This window comes from Opisthorchis viverrini, assembly GCF_000715545.1.
Source record: "Opisthorchis viverrini unplaced genomic scaffold opera_v5_26, whole genome shotgun sequence".
Lineage (NCBI taxonomy): Eukaryota > Metazoa > Platyhelminthes > Trematoda > Opisthorchiida > Opisthorchiidae > Opisthorchis > Opisthorchis viverrini.
Window position 1 is genome coordinate 83,111 of NW_008751683.1, and position 19,736 is coordinate 102,846.

The 19,736-nt window shown below is 42.4% G+C and overlaps 2 protein-coding genes across 2 annotated transcripts in view; one reads left to right on the forward strand and one right to left on the reverse strand.

Annotated features, from left to right (window-relative positions):
• The window catches only part of T265_12962 (hypothetical protein), a gene marked incomplete at both ends in the record, with an annotated part of 46,502 nt that overhangs the window by 14,551 nt on the left and 12,215 nt on the right, over positions 1-19,736 (reverse strand). The window contains 5 exons of the mRNA XM_009166511.1: positions 1,596-2,417; positions 4,940-5,764; positions 8,901-9,062; positions 13,146-13,706; positions 18,710-18,814. Of these exons, the coding sequence (XP_009164775.1) occupies positions 1,596-2,417; positions 4,940-5,764; positions 8,901-9,062; positions 13,146-13,706; positions 18,710-18,814 (2,475 nt within the window). The remainder of the gene's footprint in view (positions 1-1,595; positions 2,418-4,939; positions 5,765-8,900; positions 9,063-13,145; positions 13,707-18,709; positions 18,815-19,736) is intronic.
• Positions 1-19,736, forward strand: part of T265_02247 (hypothetical protein) — a gene marked incomplete at both ends in the record, with an annotated part of 59,540 nt that overhangs the window by 1,381 nt on the left and 38,423 nt on the right. The window lies entirely within an intron of this gene.

Here is a 19,736-nt window from a genome sequence, read left to right on the forward strand (position 1 = left end):
CACAGTATAACTGATGAGTTCGGTAACTTCTAGCCTGAAAATTCATATTTTGTGTTGAAGAGACCTGAAGATAAATGGTGTTGCACGTTTGGCGGGCAAGAGGACAAAGGTTCAACCTCTCGTTTAGCAGGGAGATCAGGCACCTGCCATCGACTGGACTTGTTTATATTATGTGTGTTCAGCTGCGAACATAGGACTTTCCGCTCCTGAGCATGGGGTTGATATTGCCGTCCTATCTATTGTAGAAGAGATATGATGACGGTGGTAGACACGTTGCGGGTTTTTACCGACCTCCTATGGACACAGTTTAGCAAAAACCCTAAAGTATGTACAGGAAGACAGAGTGAGGAGAGTCTTTGAGTAAGACGTTTTTAACCACGGGTTATCAAAAATTGGAGTACCACTGAACCTGTAGAAAGCGATTACTAAGAAGCTGCCAAAAGTGAACATTTCACGCAATCTTATCGCCATGGTGGCCTTGAATCACGGCTTTTCGACAAATAGGTAGACATTCTACTGCTGAGTGTCGATACATACCCAGTGCTGTCGAATATGAATATCGATGATGTTATGCACGCTCTCTCGAGAGAGAGAGAGAGCCTGCAGTTGTTTTTTCTAGGGTTGTTTTTCGTACAGTCATTCTCTTTTCGCGGGATCTTTCTGCTCGAGCTAATGGCTGTTTAGGAGTATTCCTGAATCAAATCAACAACGAGGTTGTTGAGTTGTTACCTTGACTGCGGCTCCCAAGCTTTGCTGACTAACCGAGCCACCCCATCGCATAGTAGATTCCAAAGCTTCATCCCCTCGTTTCAAGTTATAACACCAAGAACGGCCAAACTGCTACAACCAATAACAAGTTGTTGGAAGTCTTCTGTCATTTCGGCTATCCTGACAACTAAACAGTTTACATCGTCTCTTTTCAGAGACTCTTGCCTTGCTAGTGGGAGCAAACACGTGAGAAAGCTCCATATAACCCACAATTGTATGGCACGGCAAGGAGACTCGTGGATACGTTCAAAAGAACTTTACTTAAGACGGAGGAAGATGGAACCACAGTGGACATACTACAGCAATTCCTGACTCCCGATTCGTCCACACCGGAGGGCAGATCAACTGCACAGACACTAACCTACCACCCTCTTCGAAGCACCTTTGATTTCAGTGTTCGGTAGATTGGCTGATTCGCAAGTTCGTTTGTTTTTGGTTTGGCTAGGCGCCTCAGGCTATCAAGCGGCCATCCGGAATCGGGTTCATTGTATTAGTCAATCATTTAATTTTAATTACTCACTTAATTTAATTGATTAATCATTCAGAAAACTGTAGCCGACATAAGGTCGGCACATTCGTCCAAGTTTCACCTTCCTAGAGCGATGCGATTTTGTCTGTCTCAAAATACTAGCAAATCAGAAGCATCTCGTACCAGGATAGTCTTAGGAAGAGATCTACTGGAGGAACAAAAGGTTTATTTCACCTAGCAATGACGACATAGGCTGCAGATCCGACCTCTTTCAAACTATCATTTTTGAAATAAACGCATTTCTGTCGACAAGATGGCTGACCAGGGTATTCCTGTAGTGATTTTGAATAAAACTTACGTGATCAAGTTTTCTCATTTGAGAATTAAATGTTATCTCATGATCCAGACTGATTCGCATCGTCTGTTGGTCCAGCACCTCCATGCTGTCTGAACTAGTTTTCTCATCCAACCCCTTCGCCATTTGATAGAACTGAACACAAACTAGATCGATATCCAAATTTTGATACGTTTGGTCCAAACATCGCCCCATATCGTCAATAGCCGCATTTTGTTCACACAATTGTTCCAGCAAGTCAAGTTGTTCATGGTAGACTTTTACCTTGACCCAAAGCTCAGTGACCCTTTTGGATGCAACAGCCAAGTTCCAGTAAAGTTCACCAAGGAGTTGAGCAGCACTGGCTAGGTGGAGATGAAATACACATTCTGGTTCGGATTCCTCGAACCGCCTATCCATCATGCTTTCTTCGAAAGAAGGATCCATCATTGTATCCGAACTCAAACCAAAGCTACTTTTTAGAGCATCGACCTGCCGTTCATATTTTTTAATCAGAGATTCCACAGACGACGGCTCACCAGAACAAACGGCCTTCTGTTCTTGCTGTCTGAGTTGGTCAAGGATTATCTCTGTTGATTGCATGGAGCATACGGACAGGTCCGTGAGTGAGGGGGAGCTGGAACACGACACAGGATGGAAATCTTCAACGCTGTTCTGGTTGACACCAGAATACGCACCGTCTGGTTTCGCTGCATATCTGAGAATCAGTTCGTTTTCCAGTATCCTTTGTTGACTCCGCAAATGTTGAGCACATAGGACAACATCGTTGTAGTTGGTGGGATCAATGTCTTCAAAGGACGGCAACTGACAACGGCATTCGCGATCCTGAACGTTGAATGGAATGGCAATACAAATATCAGGCAACTTAATTAGAATGTATAGGTTTATTTGTTTTTATGTAAGCATTGTTCATTAGCCAGGTATAAAACTCAAGAGAATGGAAGATCTCCCCTAGAAACTGAGCAAAGTCAGTTTTCGGTAAAAGCTTCTCGAACCACATGGTCTGCATAAACCCATAAATTAGCGTAAATCGAACCAGCCCATTGATTCATTAATCCACAAAGATGTCAAAAATTATAATCACTTGATATAAGTGACTATCTCTGATTTAGGTTTCCCCTCTCAGGATGTGGAATGAACTTGCTGGTCAAATTTAATTACCAGCCCCTAATTCGTGTTCGCATGAGTTTAGTAAAAATATTTTGCACTGTTGGCGTACAAAGCACAACAACAGATCCTTCGAAAAGGGATGTCTCACACAATTCTGGAGTTGGGTTTGATTGACTGTTAAATTTTGTACAGGAATTGAAGACAGTCTGCAATGCTGGGCACATTTCCACCAGGTCGAAGATTCCTTTTAAAATGACACTGATTTTATGATCGGAGAGATTTTTGAAATGATATATCAAGAATATTCTTGATTGGCAGAAGTCTTTGATGCGCTGGCGATTGGTGATAATGGGGCACAAAAGTGTGAAGATGAACCTCGGTTAAACACTACTCACACTTAAGTTCGAGGCAAAAATTTCGGAGGTCAGTGCGCCACGGTCAGTATGTTAATACTTCTTCCTCTGACCAATCATTACTGGAACTAAAACCCGATATCAAAGTATGCAGGTATGTATACGAACCATAACTAACATGTGGTGCTTTGGCTGAGATTTTTAGCCTGGCCCATGTCAGTGGTGACACACCGCCTTCTACCCTATACCGAATTGCGTTTTAAAGGAAACCGGAAACCAGTGGCGCCAAGAGATGCGCAAACATTTGTCGGAGTTGGAAGCAGCAATACTACTGACGAGACTAGTCGCCTTTGTTCTCACTGAAGTCTTTGCCATTTGAAAGAAAGGAAACTCAAGATGAGCTTCGTTCACACTTTAAATACCCATCCATTCATAAGGGAACGATTTGTTTTCCCATATTTTGCTGAAAGCGAAAGATAGGAGAAGGGAATATACTTAAGCCCAGAACAAAAGTTTCTCGTTGAAACTTCCCTGTTTTCATTGGTAATTGACCAGTTGACTTTCGATCTATTCGCCGACACTGGCAACTAGCTTGCAGACGTTTCGTCACAATTCGTGGAGACACCGTCTTTGCGCTGTCGGGTAGGTAATTCCTCCGTCGTGCTTACGCTTACATAGTTAGCAAAGAGCACTGTTTGACAATAATCTGATTGGCTAGTAATGAGCATAGCACTTGAAGTCTGATTGGTCTGTTCGTTGTCTGCACTGCATTGCCGACGATGCGCCTTTAATTTTGCTGTCTTCGTTCTGAATGGTTTACTGCCACACAGCAGTTTATTTTCGTGAGCCTGATAGGCTGATGTGAATGTCTTTTGTCTCTTTGGTTTTCGGAACTAATGAGAGCCGCCAGTTCCGGTCCAACCAATTTGTCTTTACAGCTACAATGTATATCTTTGTTTTAGTTCTATCGGTTTATTTCTTCAATCCTTGTTCAGCTGAGGGTTTTTTTTATTCTGGATTCCTTTGCCCTTGCACTGCATTGCCGACGATGCGCCTTTAATTTTGCTGTCTTCGTTCTGAATGGTTTACTGCCACACAGCAGTTTATTTTCGTGAGCCTGATAGGCTGATGTGAATGTCTTTTGTCTCTTTGGTTTTCGGAACTAATGAGAGCCGCCAGTTCCGGTCCAACCAATTTGTCTTTACAGCTACAATGTATATCTTTGTTTTAGTTCTATCGGTTTATTTCTTCAATCCTTGTTCAGCTGAGGGTTTTTTTTATTCTGGATTACCTTTGCCCTCAAAGTTCATTGACAGGTTAAATATGAATGCGTTTGTTTATTGCTCCATTAGTGGGCTACCACGCTGGTAAACGCAAGCATAACGGGAAGAACTGTCCATTCAAAAAAGCATTCATGGTGTCTCCACGAATGATGACGAAATGTCTGCAAGTCGACTGCGAAACAAACCAACATCCGTCTGATCAGTTAACAACGAAGGCACTGGAGCTACCGATATCCCAACACATTTGCTGACTTCACCCAGAGCCATGACCTACAGGCCATTCATTCCCCGTCAAAGTTGTAACCAAGTAATATTACGTTTCTTGGGCAAAAGAACAGCGAACCAGGGGAGCTGAACTTTTTCGGCTTGAAAGCCGAAATTCCCTTTGATTCATGTAACATTTGCTCATTCTGGGGGTATCCCACAGTTAGACGTAGTCGAAAATGCATTGTCAACATGGTTCAACAACGAGGGTACTCCATTTCATGACTCAGTAAAAGGCAATTTTGTTCATTACGGCGTACAAAGGTACATTGTTCCACGGTGTATGTTACAAACAAACAAATTCAATATAGATCATTAATATACATTCATCACTGACCTTGATCCAATAGAGGTACGCCTCAATATCCTCCTTGATATGTAACGCCTGAAGCCGTTTTGCGTTCCACTGCCTCAGTCTACTGACACTCGATGTGAGACAAGAGTTCATGCCCTCCATCCAGTTTACAACACGTTTCACACTGTCTCGCAATTCCTCCATTATTGGTGAGCCGATTATCTTAAAGTCCTCTGCTTCTGTCAGCTGAATCAGTGCGTGGGCTGAGTTCTCCCATTTAAGAAAGCACAGTAGATCTTGCTCGCAATTTTCCAGAGCTACTTCCATTTTGGTTCCCTGCTCTGCGCCATACTGATTTATTTCTTGCACTCTAAAACATACCTGCTTTAGTATCTCCTGGAATTCTACCAACAGTTGATACCATTTTTCCATACAGTTGAGTGCATCGGCGCGGCATTTTGTTCTTCCCCTTAGTGATGACCAACGTTCCACCAAGTTTTCCCACCTTAGTCTCCTTTCTTGGTTCTCGTTCGAATGCCACCCAAACTCCAGTTCCTTGACCATCAACTTTAGTTTTTGGATGTGAATATCTGCATAAACATCCATGTCAATGATCCAAGCGGCATGTTTTCGACAAACTGTGGTAACTGGAAAGCTTTGAACGGGAAAGCGGTGTAGCTCAGAGTCAGTCTGAACGAACTCTGCGAAGGTTGGTTGGAAAAAGCAGTCGATTGGTTTGGCATCCGTTCGAAAATGGACTAAGTCTGTCTGCTCGGCCACAGAGATGAGATGTTGATTTTCATCAAGCCAGTTAAGAAAAATTTCGACTTTTCGGTCAAACCGTTGCCTCAAATGGTACAAACATGCCTACACAAAAAAAGTAAAAAGCCATAATTGTAGCTTTGACTTGTTGAACATCGACATAATTATTGCTTTGTTGTAAAGTCTGTGAATAGTTAAGCCCGATTTCCACACACAAGGGTGCTGTGACATAGCGTAACATTGTTTTCTGTGGTATGGTATGATATCGTATGGTCGTTGGTTTGTTTGCTGAGCTGGGATGCGTAGCTACGCAACACCAAGCTTCCTGACAACGCACTGATCATGTCACCTCGATTGGTGATGAAAACTTTGCAGTAAAATTACCAACCGCCATCTATGTCACCTGAGCTACCAACGTTTTCTTCTATAGCACCGTATATTGTGGCGAAACCTAGCATGGTATTGCACAGAGAACAAGATGCGCACATATAGAATGTTCTGCGCTGCTCAGGCAGAGTGATACTATGGCGATATCAAATTATCGGTGGCTTTCGACGTGTTTATTGGTTGCATCAGGACTGGGAATCGTTTCACCAGCCGAGGGAATACCCAGCCATGTATTCCAGACGAAAAACAAGGCAGCATACAGGTCGAGAACTAATAGTTTAACTTCCACCATTTACTGCTTAGCGATTCATTCAGTCATAAACTTTGACACATGCATAAGAATAGACATGAGGGTTAGGCTTGATTAACCCGTTGCATATAGCCTTTACTATGCAGTCCATGTTGCAAGCTAACCAGGTTAAAATCCATTTAGTTCTAGTCACTTCTGTGACTAGTGGTGATCGGATATCCGCCTAATGAGAGTAAAGGGATAGCCCCGGTGACGGACGCTGAATGGATATCTATCATCCATCTCCGTCGGCTGAAAGTTCCACACTGTGGTCTGTTCCTTTGCCCCACTTATGTGAAAAGTATAACAGTCTCACCAATGAGTTTGATGGCTTTCTGGAAAAGATAAGGCCTTTGTCTTCATGACTGTCTAAATAGCGTTCAGTCGTTTGGCGTTGGTGGAGGTGCAGTACTTTTAGGTTAACATAGTTTGGTTTATCACTCAAAAATTAGCCTTTCCTGCAATTGCATAGCCACGGAAGGAAGTACACCATTACTCACTCTGCTAGACAGTTCTGGGGACGTAGAAAGCTTTGTGACGTTTACCTACATAGCGGTGCCGATGAAGTGTTTACCGACATTGGACACAGCGTCTACTGAATGCATCACTTACGGGGACCAATAGGTAACTTCTGTCTTGTACGGGTCTCCATTATTCAACTTATTTTCAAAGAATCAACCAGGTTTGGTTGCTTCTGATAGGTAATCTCCCTCTCTCAGCGGGGGCTGATAGTAACAACTGTTGGTCTGATTTGACCTGATCGATAGTTCATTCCAGTCTGTATGTGCGGTAGCAAACCCAAAACATGTCAGTTGGTTCAACTAGATACTACAGACAATAAATTTACGAAAGAAAAGGAAACAGGCAAAATGACTAGACAAAGTTCCCTGTAATCATCACTACTTTTTGTCTCATACTTGAATTCATGTTTTTTATTCGGTCACTCTATTCTGTGGTTCAGTTTTGAGTCAAACTGGGTTGGAAAAAAGCCCCACGTTCATGTAAAAACCAATTATAGGGTCGGACGACGCCTAGCCCTGTGGCCAAATTGTAGATGTGAGCACAACTTGAATGTCTGGGATGCTCATAAAAGTAAAACGAAAATTATCAGTAGGCTCCCGCCACGGAAAGCCAAATTTATGTGATTGCAAACGCAAAATGAGAAACGCCCCATATTTTTCGTTTTGGGACTTCCTCTTGTAGACTGTACTCCCCAAGTATGGGAAACGAATGTACCGTCCAGTAGCGGAACTCGTGAAATGTTTCATGATGTCCCGATGGATGAACATTGAGCCCACAGTTTTTCAATCGTCCAACTCAAGCAATAAAACTTGGACATTTGGTTCAGGTTGTGCCGGGGATACATTATCACACAAAGATTCAAGATTGTAATTTGTTGCAGAGGAACGGAAAGCTTCTATGGTATCGTTGGTTGATATCTTGGTAATGTCTTGAATAAAGCAAACGGTCTGATTCATGGAGGTCTCTTCCGCATCGCGTCTTCAGTGCATGTAAAGTGGACTGTCTACTCAATTGCTTGGTAAAATGTGCACATTTTAGTAAGAAGTTTTCAGTCGGAGTAATACATGCTCACAGTATGATATGTTTGGCTGAGTCTTCAATATCCAACAAACGCACGTCTTGATAGAAACCCAAAGTAGGGAGAACGATGGAAACCGGTTGGAAACCTATGCAATTTACGTTGTTCCAAAAACCTGTTTCAATCAAACTTGGAATTGTCAGTGAAGCGAAATACATGTATACTGATTGTGGTTCCCAAAGTAAATGCACGATGATGAGTCTGATGATGAAGATACAACCGGTTTCTGTGGAATGTGGATAGCTCGGGTGCGTTGATCTGTTCGATGAGCTTGAAAGCTGGACTGCAAAGGTTTCATCACTAACCAAGGTGACATCGTCAGTGTGCCGACGACCAAACAGCTGGTTTCGCAGCGCAACGAAAACGGCCAGTCTTCTATTCCTGTACCAAGTGGGTCGTTAGGAATACTGTTATTCCGAGGAAAAAACGCTCAGAAACTTTTGAGGGATTTGTCCCTTTTACACGCAGGCTAGTTACTGCTGGTCAGATTGTTCGGCCTGTCTCGTAAAAATGAGACAGGGATCAACCTAACAGTGTTGTCAGTCGTATGGTCATGGCAGAGAGCTGAAAACGCACGGCGCAGCCAACAGAAAGTTAGGATGTATGGGCGAATTGCACAAAAAAATTTTGAATTATTGCTTAGGAGTCAAGTGAACTGCTTCGTTGTATGGCTATCGACAACCAAATATTGAGGTCGCAGTCGCTTTTGTGACCAACATGCTCCAATTAATTACGAGAGCATAGTTCGCATGGGACGTTGATAAAAATGTTAATCAGCCAATGGTCAAACATTCAGAGAAATGCCATGGTGATTTCTTGAAGACCGAAAGACACTGGTCTGTGAACAATTCTTCAAGTATGATTCACAGAGCGTCATTCATCTTAACCTCTAGAATTTCAAAGTTGCCTGGCTCATGCGTTATTTTCATCATAATTACGTGCGGGAAATCATATTCCACACTCACCTGTCGCAAAAGTTGATTTATGATGGCCAGGTGACAGTTGTGCTCACTGGTTGAGAGCTCGTTCGAACCGGCTTCAATATCTGAGAGCTGATAACCCACTGGTGGGTGGAAAATGATTTGGGCGGCTGCCAACTGACCAACTTGAATCTTGTGCAGCAGGAACTACAGGTAGAAAGACAGCGGAAATTTGGACCAGTCGTGCAACTCAAAGAAATAATATAAATCTAAGAATAGAGTCTAATTTATTAGACGTTTGCGCTTTCGTTTTCCGAGGAACTGCTCGTCTCAAATAACGAGATTTAACAGGTGTGAGTGAAATGTAAATTCTGAATTTCTGACACGCACATTCGATTGTCACTTCTTGAGCTTTATGCAGTGGAAGGTGAAATCATTCATAACATGGCAAAGTATACACTTAAGACGTTCTGCATGGTGAATACATTGAAAACCCTCTAAGACAAACATTTTTAAACAATGAAATGATGACTGTCAGCTTGATATTGAGCAACCTATTTCACGGGTTTTTATAATATCCACGAATTTAGCAACCTTTCCTACATGTTTTTTACCCCCGAAATTTCACCCCAGTCCCACTGCTGTTGTTATTCGTTACGTCAGATAATGGCCGCCATGACATCAGTCGTAGGACATTTGAAGGGGGCAAAGCTGATTTGTTGATCACAAAGCAAGATTTCAAAACGTGCATACACTCCAGGGATACTACGTGGTAGCATGCAGCGAGTTTGTTCCCTAGTGAGTTCGACAACTTTCGAATTCCTCAGTCAGTTAGCGTTTCCAGGCGAACACAATTACTGGAGGTGTTATCATCGATGGATTTCAACTTCAAACGACTTGTGACATTTCTGGATAGATTTTTTGTCCAATGGGTGATAGGTTTTAAATTATGGCCTCAATTAGTTTCGTGCAGGTACAGTGCTGGTGGCATGTTGGTTGGTTAAGTGGCTCTGAGGATGATTCCCCCATTCGTACGGTGTGAAGTTTCCAAGAAAGGAAGCAAACAAAGAGTCGGACGCAAATGACATCAATCTAGAAGTACAACACGCGTCCAAACACAGATGAAGTTTGTGCACTCATTTGGTCAATTTATTTGAAGAAACATTTCAAGATTTATGATTTAGATTGATGTACAGGGCGAATTATGTTTGCTGAATACTAACCAGTGATTCGCTGATGAGACTGAAACACTCATTTAGAATATTCCTCTGATTTTGCTGAGCCGTGTGAACTGTGTGCACAAAACCGCTGAATACTTTTGAAAACTGTGTGAACTTTGGCTAGAATGCGATGCTTCAAGCGAGGGAATACAGCAATGCAAAAAGCGGGCTTATATATTTTTTTTCATGCAACGCTGTGTATATTACGCTACCTAGCAGGTCAGCTCAGAGCAGCCGTACGTTTCGGATATTTGCGTCTCTATAGAGACACATTCGATCGACTGCTGAATGAGTCCGTCGGAAGACCCAGTGATTTGCAACGATCAGGACTTTTGTTCAGACAGACAGTAGCACCGCCCAAAATACGCTTCAGCTGCTGTCGACTGTTAAGTGCTAATCCTAAGGATATAATACCCGTCCACGAGCCCTCGCTGTTTGAACATTGTTCGCGAATGTTCTCCGGGCTGTGTGCGTCGAAAGACTGTTTATGTCGTGAAATCGAGAGTATGTATCGATCCAACCAGAATTTAGAACCGAAACTCATACTTAATCAGTTGGTTAAGTACGACTTTCTCCAGCTAGCTTATTGTGACTTGTGCTGAAGGTAACCATATGCGCCAAATTTTAGGCTTGTATAAGCATGACTGTGCTATGTTTTTTGGAAAAAAGAATTCATCTGATCTACATTCCTTGCGATTTAGTTATAGAAATCTTAAACGTTTCGTTTCTTTTTTTACTGATTTTTTGAGACGCAGTTAAATACTGCTTCCAAATACTATCTAATTTGCCCAAAAAGACATTGTATCATTATAACGTGATAATCTCTGTCGTCGGTCTGGTGCTAGTGAGCACGAATATCGATCTCTGCATGGAAAATTGGTCTTTGCAGGTTGAAAACCGTTGGTTATATTGTTCCCTTGATTAGTTTGTGAGTAGTTCGGCTGTTTCATATCACAGAGATTAGCATGTTTTTTTACAAAACTGTAATACTAACGACTTCTATCAACCTTCCTTAGTTTTAGACACTGTAACGTAGATCCATCTGTACACTGAAAACAATTCAGAGGTACAGAGAGGTATTGATGCCCGTGCATTTCCATTGTCTTTTATTGTACTACAAAAATTACCCCATTCTCATCATCCTCATCATCGACAGTACACCAGCGTTCATCACTGATAATTCTCCATCGTACCTAGACTCACAGTAACATTTTCTTTGTTAATGCAATGAGAAGATTCAATGTGGATACGGCTATGGCATCAGGTTTACTGGAAAATGCTCTCCAGTTTCTAAGTTTTACTAAAGTACCCAAGGTCTTAGTGTTAGTGGGGCAACCATGTACACATCTTGGAATTTCTCCATCCTCTGCTTTTGTCAGCCTAACTAACCTGTTTTATGGTTATATCCTGCATGCCTGACCTTGCTTAACCTCCCCCGTGGTCACAAACATACTCTAATAGGCAAATGACACCTGGCCTAATCGTTTTGCACATGTCATTGGCTAAATTTTCCAAGTACAACCAAGCCGCGTTTCGGTCTTTTTACTTGTCTAAAGTTGTGTGTTTCCCAAGCCAGGGTTCCCACTAGAAGAGTATAAATGGAGTTTCTACCTCCCAGTCAGAGGACATGGGTTTCTCCCATGTTGCCGCGTGTGACTGAAACGTTGTTTTCTCTTATGATCGCTAATATTGATGCCGGTCCTGACTAGAGCCGAAGATCAGTGCATTTGTTACCCTTTGATTCATCTTGTTCTCCACGCTCACGTGTTGTGTTGGTGTCACATGGATTCTAAACGGTGATTTCCCAACCCAGTCACTACATGCCCAATGGTCCCATCCTATGTGGGCAATGGAGTACCTCCAGGTCATCCATTACCACCTTGAAAGCACCCTAACGGGTGGCTCCCGTTAGGTAAGCATACGGCTTGTATCATCTTACGCATGCCCATTTGCCGACCTTATTCCATCGAGCTTAAAAATGCACCAAGAATTTGCATAGAGTTTTGGACCCCAAAAATGACTTCCAGTTAGCAATGTGTGGAATGCAGGCAGCTTGGGTGCGCTGCTTGGTTGTTGATCTGTTCCCCGAGTTTCGCAGTTGGATCGCAAACGTTTTATCACCAATCGAGGTGACATCGTCAGTGCAGGTTTGAGTGGGTCTTCCAGTTGTCTGTTGCCCGACAAACCCGTTTCGGATGCAGCAAGACAGACATGCTTTATGTTATAATTGGGCCCACAATTTTACTGTAACAACAAAGGGTCTATAACGGTTAATTTTCAGTACAGTCTATAAAACTTTCCACGTAGGCACTTTTAGATATAAGATCCCAAAAGTTAGGTTGTCTAACTTTTCATTAAAATTAACTTTAAGACTGAAACCGACGTTCCATGCATCAATTTCCAGTCTAGTCTAAAGATAAAAAGCGAAGAGGAGATCTTTGGGGGGTCCTCGAGAGAGTTTAAATGCGTCTCTCACCGGCAGAATACCGGTGAATGACTGCAAAGTAGTTGACTTGAGTCAGCAAAAACAGGTTTTTTTGTACATCACAATGGGGAGTAGATACGATATCTAGAAAAAAAGTAGAAAAACTAGCCCGAGATGCCAACGAGTGTTTGTTTGCCAGCTAACATTTAAAAAGGTTTTNCATTCCAATGATCTATCAATTTTTTTAACGGCATGAAGGAGCGAATCGAAAAGAAGAATATCATCCATACGGGGTGGGAGCACATCTCATCGGATTTAGCCTCATTGGCTGATTGAAAATGGCAATCTTGTGAACTGCTTTACTGGACACTTGACCGTTCGTTTACGACTTGTTTGTCCTACCAAACGGTATTTCAAAGTTTGTTGACCATCGCGCGGAGTACATGATCTACATGCGTGCTAACAAGTTCGTCACACTTTGTCCACAGACCAGGCAATTTTAGCACCGAGTAAGATAGTTTAGCTTCATTTGGGCAGAGGTCACCAAAATGCATACTCTAGGTCATTTATTTCAGTTTTAGATGACCGATTAAGTGGGAGAGAAAGCGACCCAAAACGTCACGTGAACATCATACTTGCACGTACTTCGATTTGACCCCTCTCCTCAATTTTATCAGCTTTCTCCCCTTGTCTCCAGTCCGCCATCTTTTGTAGTTCCGTGCGAATAGAGAGTTCAGCTCCGGTCATTCCATACACGTCTCTGGTCTCGTTATTGCCCACCGCTTTCCTAATTTCGTCCAGCCTGATTGTGGCGGAGCGGACCCATCTCAGCCATCGGTGAGCACGAACCAGATAACGACTTATCATTCGATCTGAGCAAACACAGTGATTCAGTACGTGATTGAGGCGATTGGCGGAGCGCCAGGCAGACTGAGAATCATTCAACCACTTGTACCAGGTGACCACAACAGTAAGTGTGCACCGTTCATCCGCCCACCAACCTCCGGCGAAATCGGACGGCTCAATTAATTTCGGAATTCCCAAATAGTCGTCCGCCTGGTTAAAGACAATTTCAAGGCGTTTCTCAGGCTCATTGTCCAAGCTGAGCATTTGATTGAAATCGATCATTTCAGGATGGTGTCGATGAAGAAGCGCACAGAATGCCAGTCCATCGCGCCAGCTGGATGTGAAGTCGACAATGTCCACCTATAAAAGAATTGCACAGGCAAAGGGTCGTTTGGACAATTAGGTGTAGAAACAAAGTCAGTGAGTTACTGAGAACAAAATATATCGGTTACCCGCCCTTGGGCCCTAGCTCGAAAGGACGGCCGGCTTTAACAAATGATCACAAGTTATCATCTAACTCAACATCGACGAACAATCTGGTGTTCGCCTAACCATCAACAAAGGTGTGTGTATACCTTTTTTTACACACTCCAAGTCTTTAACCTAGTAAAAGTGTCTCAAGTTTATTCAAATAGTTTTCTGTTTATCGCCGACTGTTCTCCCATGAATATATTTTACTTCGTACACTAGCTTTCAAACCAAATTGTCTAACATAGGCTCTCCTCTGCTGTAAAGAGGACTTTGATTTTGAACTTCAGAGGACATTTCAGGAGAAATCGCAACGGCTGACCTACTGTGAGGATGCTATATGGAGGTAACGGAAAAACTTGGACTCGAAAATCCCTAGATTAGTTCCTCGTATTAAAGCCTTTGAGCTTTCTCAGATCCAAATGAAGTTTTAGACTCATATACAAAGCATACTCTACTTACAAATGTAACTGTGCAAGCCTTATGAATCACGCTTGTCTCGTCGGAGCTTTGGTTGGGGATAAGCACCACTTGGCCACGTCATTTGACTCCTTCATGATACTCCTTCAAACCTTTCCCCAAAAAACTATTTATAATGCGATCAAAAAATCTCCAACGGCCCACTGGCGGTTTCGTCCTCTTTGGGTATCTTCAGGTAGGGGTAGTCCTTGAGGATCCATTCCCTTTATGTTTTACTTAGACTGCCAGTGGAATTCAAGTGGCGGAATACACTCTTCTTCAGATTACAATTGGTGGTAGCAAGTGATTCAACCAAATACCTGGTCCCTCGCATAAACGTGTTGCGAAACTCCCTCATTTATTTCCTTAAAATTCTTGCAAAGTACGCATTATTGAAAATACTTCCCACATCGAGGACCACCGGGCCTTGTGTTTCTAGTTTGGGTGGCCCACCAGACTTGCCTCAAAATAAACTGCAATCCAATTATCTCTTCTGAACCCTGAATAAATCAGTCCATTACTTATTCGTTTGAATGACAAACAAAAGTATTCAGTGTGATTAGCGAAATGCACTCCTTTGTGAGCCAATTTGGTTTTGTAAGAGACTAACTGGAATGCAGGTTTAAAATATCATAAAAACGGGAGATTTAGCTGGGTTCCAGATGAATCTACCGCAAAACCAAATTGGTTTGTAACTGAGTGTAGTTTGCTAATTTCGTGCATGTTGGGTTCAAGTAGAACACAAGACTGACGGAGACTCAGGTACGGCGCATTCCTGATGGGCCCCAAATGGGGAAAAACCGGTCATGGGCTGTCAAAAAAATTTCATCAACCTTATGAGTAGTGAATTACGTCTATTCAGTGTGAAATGTCTTTGGGCCAGACTTCTAAAAAAGAAGATACCTGGTTTAAGCTGCCCGAAAGACCTTCAATTGTGAAGTAGCGTGATAGCTGAACCAAATTCAGTATCCAGTGATTAATTTTAAAAAGAAGTCCCGCTTTATAAGCTGTGTTCTCTAAGCTAATATATTCTAAGTCAGCCAACTGATACCGTGAACTTCGTTAGCATGGAATAGATTCATGCTCAAGATATCTGGGTATGTCCTACATTCAAATGGACGGTAAACTTTGATAAGCTTACATAATTTTTACAGGAATTTTTGCAAGCAGTTCGAAACATTCTTTATGGTCTCAAAAATGCAACCGTGTTTCACTACATGTTGGGTATCTTGGGGTAACTTACTCGATCTGTGTTAAATCGCAGTCCATTTTCAGTTATAATATGGCGTGTTAAACTTAAGCGTGCAAGCTTTAGGAAGTTTCCAGGAAGCAATATTTCAGCAAGCATGATACCAACCCAGTAAGAGGTCATTCAAACCTACTCTACATCGGCGACATTGAGTGAACTATTACTCACGATAGGTTCCCTCAAGATCATCATTTCATTACTTTATTGGAATTTTGATGGCTTGGTTGAAGTGTTACCTCCTCCTTAAAATAAACGTTCGTTTACTTGTTATCCCTAGACTCTTTTACAGAGTGCACGAAATTCTTGTTTTTTTCTTGTGAATGCGTCGCATTTTTGTACGATGTGAGTTATGCTCGCGAATGGTTATAATCTTATCGGGTAGTTTATGTTTCTGACTGTTTGTGGTAAAAATGATAGTGTGTAATTTTGAAATGCACTACTAGCTGGAATAGATATCCCGGTTCAATCCTGAGCAATAAGATCAGCGTCAGTGAAATACGGTTCTACACACAAAGTATTCATTACTTCCCTTAATTAAAAAAGATGTTTAACCGAGCTGCATGCATTCTCTGAAATCGCAGGATGGGTCGTCTAAGCGCGATAGTTATCCGCCCAGAAACTGCAATTTAGATGTTGCTCACTAGTTGGCAGTTATAAAATAATTCGACCTACTAAGCTGTTCATCTAATTTGCAGTTGTCTAAGGTCAGTTAGTTTGGTTCTTCATGACACAACTCCTGAATTTCTTGTTCAGTCGATCGTCTCCAACTCTGCTGGTACTGGGTTATTCGTCTCACCAATCTACAATTTCAACGAACGTTGTGCAATTTTTATTGTTGTCAGACGTTCATTCATAAACATAAAAGAATCACGCTGTTGGAAATCTGTTGGTTTTATTAAAGATTCGTTCTTTCAAAAAAATTAATTTCCATAGCTTACGAGGTTAAAAAGTGAGTTGATTTTATCCAAGTGGAAAAACCTTTCATCAGGTGGATTTTAGTGGTGCACATTCTTGTGATTTGAAGACCCACTGGCCAGCATATTGAAACACTTCATCAGATTGTGACAATTGTGTCAGCTCTGACGTAGGTTAGAAACGATTTGAGCAAGCGGTGGCTTCAGGGACACTGATTTTGCACGGCGAATGATCGGGGGGTTTGTACTGCGAGCACAAAGAAAGAACTTAGCTTTCCAATTGATAAATGAGGAAGTAAAACCAACATAGAAAGGAACAATCAAGTAAGGCGAATAGAAATCGGTGGTGCTCGAAAAACTAAAAATACAGCAATATCCGTGTTGTATCTATTGTATTTTCCAGACACCGAAGTAAGTTGGAAGAATTGTCATGGAAATTAGAGCCCGGCGTGCTAGTTAAAGCGATTACGTCATTTATGAAAGACTAACCAATCAGAACCTGAATAGGTTTATCGACCGAAGTGATCAAATTTCGAGTGAGCGTTGAAATTTGACTACTGAGGATATCAAGGTCACCCCAAAAACCGGTAGACCTTCGGTAGATAGGGTATCGAGCTAGTGCCAATATGAAGACAATACTCACTCACAAAATCACAATCCCTTGCTTTTTTATGATTAAACTGTGTCTCAGAAAAGTGACTCAATCTAAACAAGAGTAGTTTGCAATGCAGTCCTGGCGATCGGTTTTCGAGGCTTTGAAGCAAAAGCGGGAAGATATTCGGATGAGTCATTCCACACAGCTCAACAAACGTACTGTTGAGATTCGGACCTTTGATCGACGTGTAGTTTCTACAATACAGAGTACCAAAAGGAAGGGTTGTGTTCGCAATTCCGCTGCACCATTCACACAATGGTAGGCAAGTGTATTCAATTGTCAACTGTCGTAGCGTCAATCGGTGCACAGGTCTGTCACTGACCGGCGCAGTGCAGTGTCAACGTCCGCATACCAAACAACGGTGAGCGCAATGTTGGCTAAGTAGTATGGGTTACGGTGGTCCCTTCCGACGAGTCTCCTGAATCTCATTTGTCATGAGAAAACAAGGCAAGCTCAGCGAACGGGACACGAACGCACACGGGTAACTAGGTCACCCGCGAACATTCACAACAGGCATACATAATAACACACAAGTGTCGGAGTGGACGGGCAAGGCGAGTGGCGGGTGCAGATAAGCAAAACAAGTGGAGGGTCAAAAGTACATAGGCGGAGTAAGCAAGTAAGTAGGGGGTATTAGCATGAGATCAAGTCAGATTCAATACGCACTCTCCCAAAACTTGTCGGCTGGTGGTTCTAAAAATCCTGTAAAAGCGGTTCGCGGGAAATCTCTGAATTATCGACGTTTTCAGCCATTCTATATCATGCGTTCAAAGCACAGCAGTTAATCTCACACAAAAATGAGATTCTTTATTGGTCAAAAACTGGTTCTTTTTTAATGTACTACTCATAAGGTTGCTGAAGATCCATCGACACCCCACGAACGGTTTCGCCCTTCTTGGAGCTCATGAGTAGTACATTACAAAGATATACATGTATCGCGATATTTCAAATATCGTAGCGACTGAAACATGATGCGGCCCGGTGCAGCACATTCAGTTGCCTGAGAACATCATAAACGAGAGATTCTGCTGGGTTCAGGTGAGTCTCACGAAAGAACCAAATTAGTTTGCAAATGAGTGTATATTCGCTGGTTTGTTTTGAATTCGACCAACCTAACCCCAGGGTTTGTGATGCACAGGTACCACCACGCCCAGATCGCGACGCTTGCTCGACTACTTAGACTGAGTGGCAAGCTTCATGCCATAACTGAACGGTTTCTCGGGCAGAATGCATTGTCTTGCACATCACTAGTGCTCCTCTCTCTCGTCGCCTATTTTCAAGGTGACAGTGCAGTGGAACATTTGGATTCACCGATACGATCCATGAGTGACGCAAAGAACAGCCAGCTCATTGTGCGCAGCTCGGTGTGGCTGCCACAATCGGGCGTTCACCTTTCACTCTCATTGTGTTTACCTAGTCTTCTCTATTCAGCATTTATCTCCTCCCTCTCCTACACACAAAACAAATTTCCAGACCAATTTCGCTGTTTCAACCGGCGTGCTGCAATTGTTCATGACCGAATAGAAAGGATAGGCTAAGTATTGGTTTGTGAAACCGGATTGGGAAATGAGAAAATGAGACATAAATGGAAATAACGAAAAATCCGTGAAGCAATCACCTCAGGATAAGCCGCAGTTTTCAGCTGGCACCATAGTAGAAGAGCGTCCTTGGCGTGACGTGCTTCACCAGTCTCATCGGATTCCTGAACAACGACAGGCTGAACCTGAAGTTTGAAATATCGTGGGGATGAAAGTAAGCAATGTTTACTGGAAAAAAGTTAAAGATACACAAGAAGAGTCTGTCGTCAGTTTTTTGGCATTTACTGGAGTACAGAACTCTGATAGTCAGAATGCAAATCTCCATTCAGGTACTCCAATTGTGAATTATTTTATGTTCATCAACTGGGATCTTCGGGATTCCTAAGGGATTCTTGTTTTGTCTCTACTCTTCAAGTTAGTTCTCAGTGGGAAAGAAGGAAGAAACAGAATATGAAGTTCCGTATTAACAGTGTCAAAAAAATCAATGAAACCAACTGACAACGAGAATGATTCGTGCTTGAGTTTACCTCGAAGACTTCGTTAAATAGAAGGTTTCCGTATGAATTCAAACCTCATTGAGGAAGTTTCACACACGAATGATGTGTCTGGTGCCAATACAGAATGAACAAATGAGCTTTCATCCACATCTCCTTGGGTTTGAGGAGGTCTCTCGGAAGTCTAGGCCTATCTTTTAGGACCGTCGATTCAGATACCGTTTGACTTACGAAGCTAACCAGAGATAACCGCCCGCAACCAATCAAATTACATGTCAAAACCTGGTTTTCTTGCCCTGAAGACGAAACCTGTATGAAGCACAGCATAACATTGGAATTCACCACTGATGCTTTGCTGTCGTAAAACCACGATTTATTTGCAAGACTTATTGTGAAGAAAAGGATAAAAGTGGGTGGCGAGGGGACTTATTGCAAGCCTATCACAACAATGCGGAGGTGTCTACATCTCCAGACACTCACTTAGGTAATCCGGATAGAATCTTACAACAACACCTTCACTGACATCTATTAGTAGCCATATCTTGCAGCGTCTCCAGCTAGCACACTGGAAAACACGCGAGCCTCATCCTGGCAGGCTATAATTCTGAGATAA